The 6,000-nt window shown below is 42.8% G+C and overlaps 1 protein-coding gene across 2 annotated transcripts in view; it reads left to right on the forward strand.

The window, feature by feature from the left end:
- The window catches only part of LOC148508925 (NXPE family member 4-like), a 255,212-nt gene extending 249,478 nt beyond the window's left edge, over nucleotides 1-5,734 (forward strand). For both annotated transcript variants that reach the window (XM_088443813.1, XM_088443814.1), the window contains exon 5: nucleotides 4,502-5,734. In XM_088443813.1, coding sequence (XP_088299939.1) covers nucleotides 4,502-5,040 — 539 coding nt within the window. In that variant the 3' untranslated portion in view covers nucleotides 5,041-5,734. The remainder of the gene's footprint in view (nucleotides 1-4,501) is intronic.
- Nucleotides 5,735-6,000: the final 266 nt, after the last annotated feature.

Consider the following 6,000-nt stretch of genomic DNA (forward strand, 5'->3'; position numbering starts at 1 on the left):
TGATGATATAAATGCATGTATGACTTTAGGCAGATCTTCTGAGGGAATTAAGTGTTTGATTCTGGCTATGTTCCTCAGATGAAAGAATGAGGATTTGATTGTGGCTGATACCTGATGTTTAAGTGTCAAGTCACTATCCAGGACAACACCAAGATTCCGCACATGTCTAATGTTTTGTAATTCTGAACCCTCAAGTGTAAGTCCTGTTGGTTGGCTGTGCTGTAGCCCTGTCCTGTGACCTATCATAAGAACCTTGGTTTTATTAGGGTTCAGTCGCAGCCAACTGGCACTCATCCACTCCTGAAGCTCAGCTAGGCAGCCATTTAGGGTTGTTATTGGGTCCTTTGTAACTGGAGCAAAGGACAGGTACAGTTGTGTATCATCTGCATAGCAGTGATAGACCAGGCCATGACATCTGATTATTTCACCCAATAGTAGCATGTATACTGCAAAAAGCATGGGAGATAGTATAGAACCCTGTGGAATACCACATGGAAGTGGCACTGGTGATGAAGAGTTTACTCCAGAAGAAACTCTCTGTGACCTGCCAGTGAGAAATGATTTGAACCATCTAAGGACTGTGCCATCCAGTCCACAGAAATTTTTCAAGCGCTCAATTAGAATCCCATGGTCCACAGTATCAAATGTTGCTGAGAGATCCAGAAGGATTAAGATTGAACAATCACCTCTGTCTCTTGCCATCAGAAGATCATTAAGCACACATGCCAGGGCTGTTTCAGTGCTATGTCTTCTCCTGGATCCTGACTGGAATGGATCATAAATATCATGGGTAGACAGGTGGGTTTCCAGTTGCATTGCCACCACTTTCTCAATGACATTTCCTAAAAAAGGAAGGTTTGATACTGGTCTATAGTTGTTCATGAAGTCGGTTTCTAAATTAGGTTTTTTAAGAAGTGGTCTAACAATTGCTTCCTTTAGTGGTTCTGGAAAAATGGCTGTTTGCAAAGAGCATTGAACTATTTTTGCAATTACAGGGCCAATAATGTCTATACACCGTATGAGAAGCTTGGTTGAGGCAGGGTCCAGATCACAGGTGGTGGGTCGCAACATTCTGATAATTTTAGCAATGTCTTTTACATCCATTATTCAAAGCTGTTCCAGGGAGACAGGCTTACCTTGGCAGGCTTGGTAGTTTGGCACTCCTTTGATGGCACTGTGGGGACTCCAGCCCGGATGGAGGTTACTGTATCTGCAAAGAATTTTGCAAATTCATTGCATCTTGACTGGGAGAGGGTTTCATCATGCTGCAGGCATGCTGGTTTTCAAAGCGTCTCCACTATACGGAAAAGCTGAGCCGGCCTGAGATAGCTAGAAAACAATAGTGTGGATGGGGGGATGACAGAGTGGCGTGCTTTAGGGGGACAGAGTGACGTGGATGGGGGATACAAAGTGGCATGGACAGAGCAGCGCATATGGTTAAAGACCAATTGGTGTGCATGAGGGATTATATAAAAATATATGAATAAAATTAACAGTTACTTATATAGTGCAGCATATTCTGTTGCGCTTTACAATTGGGAACTAACTAGAAGTAAAACAAGACTGGGTAATAACAGACAGAAATATACTACAACTACTGTACCTATGCATTGTCTAATTGCTACAAAGAAAGCAACTTACATTCATTAAATGATAAATACCCTCACGTTATGAGAGCTTGAAAGAGATAATAACAAGTAATAATATAATAATATCATTTGTGCTTCACCAATGTGTAACTCTCTGTACCTGGACTGCAAATAGTAATAAAAAATCCCCCACATTCTCAGGGGGAGAATGGTATATCTAGCAGTAGAGTAAATATAGGCTCATTTACAGTAATATTTTAACATTGTATTCGAATAAGAGGTGACCAGCTGTTCAGAGGCACTGAGAGGGGAGGGGGTACTAATTACCCAGACCTGGGCACGTTGGAGGTGCCCAGCGGGGCCCCGGGTCCAACGCCACCCCCACCCTCTTACCTGTTAGCAGTAGGACCAGGGAGACTACTGCCACTTAGCAACAGCAGACCCTGTGCGGGGTGGGGCAGAGCAATCACACTGATCGTGCCCCCCCCAGAATTTGTTTCTGTGACTCCCACCTCAGCATGCAGCACTGCTGCAAATAAACCTTTTTTTCTTAGGGGGACGTGGCCATGCCTCCCGTGATTAGGCGCCCCAGAGTAATGGGCCCGGGCTGGCTCTCTATGGCCCTGCAGCTGTTAACATGCCATCGTGCATGCGTACAAGCCACACTGCATGTGCGCAGCAATCGCACTGTGATTACAGAAGCTCTTCAGAACCAATCGCAGAGTGAGTGATTGGTTATCAATGTTTCGGGGTGCTGACGGGGGGTGGTCTGAAAAACACAGGCATGTTTGTCCATTTGAACACCGTTAGATGGGCGTGCATAAAATAAATTAGCCACTGTGATTGCATACACAGTTCTGGGTGTCAAAAAAGCTCCCAATGCTGTGGCAGGTCAAATCTTCTGCAATGCCAAGATGGCCGATGATGTGCGTCGAAGCTACCGATATATACGCAGGTATGTGTCGTCGCACATAGGTAAGAAGGCAGCAGTAGGCATCTTTATGCTCAGGTGATCTTTGCAAACGTTAGCATATTTTTGTAGCTGCGTTGAGTATGAAAATGCAGCTGTGATCGCATTAGTGTCCCCCTTAACAATACTGAGAAATATAGCTTCTGAGCCAATATGATCTAGAATGGGTTCTACTACAAGATGAGCTTACTCACCATGGGGCTGGTTCTGAGGCAAACATATCTCTTTTCATGGATGCGAATGGTGAGTTTTAGCACACAGCACATTTATGAATTTTTGCATATCCCCGGCTCTTGTCCGGTTTTCATTTAGGGGCATTTTTATTGATTATCAGGTCCTATAACCAACAATTATAATTTCTTATCATTACTATTTGTGGTAATAAGAAATTATCACCCAGATGTATTAAAACACACCTGCAAGGACAGGGGAGTCCGTCCCTGTGGTGGAACAGAGTTGAAGGGATAGCTAATGCGATTCCTTCACTTCTCCTTCAGTGCTACTGTGCATGCGTGGTCTGCTTACCACACATGCATGAGCGGAGACTGCCATGGTGGGATACTACAGATCATTCTCCCAGTAACTCTTGCAATATGTAGCCAAATAGGCTACAGTCGCTAGCTCCATCTGGAGATGACGTTAGTTACTCAGGCCAAGCTCCGGAATGCATCACATTCTATTTTAAAAAAAAATCATAATTTATCTTCCAGCTTCTGTCAGGCCCCATAGGCAGTCTGGTACACTTAAATATGTGGACTGCCTGCCCCCCCCCCCTCCCCCACATAAGAGGCCGGTTCTCTGAGGTTGTGGGGCCTCACATGGATATTCCTGGCTCACCATTGGGCCATTCCAACCATCATTAGCACTCACTGGGTGATTTGAGGTACAGTGTTGCTGTTCCTACCTCATCATTAATATGGGTAGAGAATATGACAGTCCACCAATATAAAAGCCAGCTCTGTACATGAGTAACATTCTCAGTGTTTGTTCTGCAGAGCCAGAGTCTCTTTTTCACTAAAGGGTCATGTTGGGGCAGTGAGCAGTCTCAGACAGAGACCACTACCTGATCAAAGAAGGGCACTGGGCAAAAAATGCACTGCAGATGCACCAGCAGTGAATGGCTGTGAATGGCTGAGTGTAATTAAGCCAGAATATCTTGTAGGGCAGCATGAGTCACCAAATGATAGCTCAAACTGCAGCCCATTGTACAGTATGTGCTCTGTAAATAACATAAGCTGGATATCATGACAGAACTCTGATGGAGGTGTATGTTTAAAGTGCTCAGTTGGAGCTGAAAGCCTCTTTTGCTATGTTTGCCATGCATCAGAATGAAAACTACTTGATAAAGCTGGTGCAAATAAACATAATGATGCATAAATTTACATTAACTCATAGGTTTACGCAGGTAAGTGGTGTGCAACAACACCCCCTTCCCCTCCTTGACATAGAACCTCCCCCCTGTACATATACCAGTCACCTGATTTATGGAGTGGTGGATGCTCTGTGATCCCAGAAGCTCTGTCTGCTGTTCTAGCCATACTGCTGTCGTTGAAGAGCTCTATCTGGGGGCTGGCCGATGATGTGATGGATCTGAATTGGAGTACTCAATGATGTCATTGCTGTACAGCCTCATCTCCAAGTACACTGCTGGGATCAGTGTCTTCCAATATCAGCATTTACTAGTTACCATCAGTACGGGTTGGGGCTGGGACCATATAAGTGGTGTGTGGGTAGACCTGTGTCTGCACACCTATGCATTAAATACAACCTATTCTGAAGCTTTACGAAATAAAATGGTCTTCATACATTGTTGGTAAATTAGAGGAGCATGTCCACAACAGATTATATAGAATTGGAGAACTTTTGTAAAATGTAGTAACATATATGTTAACATTTCAGAAATAGTTTAACCCGCTACAAAAAAAATTGTATTTTTTTTCAGCACTGAGACTTCTAAATGTCTATGAAGAAGGATGGGCGCAAAAGCATATAGGTGTGGATATTGAAAGGAATATACATGTTCTTTGGAAGAGACACGGGAGACCATTTGTTAACTTGGTATTCATATCACATAGAGAAGAACATTCTATCCCACGTGAAATAGACTTGATTGGAGGTAACCAATACACTGTAATTGCTCTGAACATTGGAGTTCATTTTAGATTGTTCCCTGTACATCACTTCATCAGAAGACTCCTCAATATTCGTCATGCTATAGAGCGCCTTTTCCTCAGAAGCCCAGAAACAAAGGTTATCATTAAGACTGAGAACACAAGTGACATGGCAAGCGAGTATGAAGGAATGAGTGATTTCCATGCCTCTGTTCACTTCCTCATTATGGAAATAGTCCTCAAAGATCTCAATGTTGGTTTTATAAATGGTTGGGACATGACCACTGCATGGAACACAAATCAGATTCACCCTGCAGAACTCTATGTAAGAAATGAGGTCAACATGCTCATGACCTATATCTGTAGCTGATCTACTGTAGCATGTTATATTACTATTGTAATGCTTTTTTTTTCAATTATCCAGTACAATTCCAATTGAAAATTGGAGCAATTACACAGGGGGGGACACATCTGGCCATTGGTGTTAAATCTAATATGGGGAAGTTTACTTCACCTTTACACACCTCAGTTATCAAATAAATATTACAAATATTAGCCAAAAGTTGTATTATACAATGGAAATTGAAGCATAACGTATTGGTCGTTATTCCAACCATATTGCAGATACTGTATGGGGCTTATGTAATAGTGCAGGATGCAGGCTCTGGTGAGACTCAGATATTTTTAAGGCAGCAATTATTCAAAAGGCAAAACCAAGTTAGTTTTGTCTTTTAAATGATTGTCACTTTGAAAGTATTATTATACAAGTCCCTATATGACTACCAGCAAACCTACAATCATCAGTTAAGCCTCCATATCTGCAGCTCCTATTGTATACCTCCAGATTTTCTTCACTTTACTGTTTTCTTGCAATGGCATGGTGTCCTCTACTGACAATAAAGATTCTGGTTCAGAGGATGCCATTTAGCATCTTTAGGACCAGATAGCTGCTCATGCTACAACAAATGTCTATATGTCCAGAGAGAGACTTAAAGCTCTAAATGGGTATGTGCACACAAAGGGGCATATTCAATTGGGTGGAGAAAAGCGAGGTTTTTCCTGCAGGTGGGGTTTTTTGCTATTCAATTAGGTGCATTTTTTTTCTATTTTGTGCACCAGGAGGTTATTATACTCGCACCTCCAGAGCATGTGTGAAAAATAAAGAGACTTGCTCTGGGACCCCTGCGTCATCCCTCCTAATGACAAATTCAGCTTTTGGGAGTTTCCAATTAGCTTAATTATTCAGTAATTACTCACCTTCCGAAGTGCTGTCTTCTGCATCCAGCATTGGGACCCGGACTCCAGCAGCAGCAGTGAGTATGTAGTGTGT

The sequence above is a fragment of the Taudactylus pleione genome, unplaced genomic scaffold (assembly GCF_031769625.1).
Source record: "Taudactylus pleione unplaced genomic scaffold, aTauple2 ptg000334l, whole genome shotgun sequence".
Classification (NCBI taxonomy): Eukaryota; Metazoa; Chordata; class Amphibia; order Anura; family Myobatrachidae; genus Taudactylus; species Taudactylus pleione.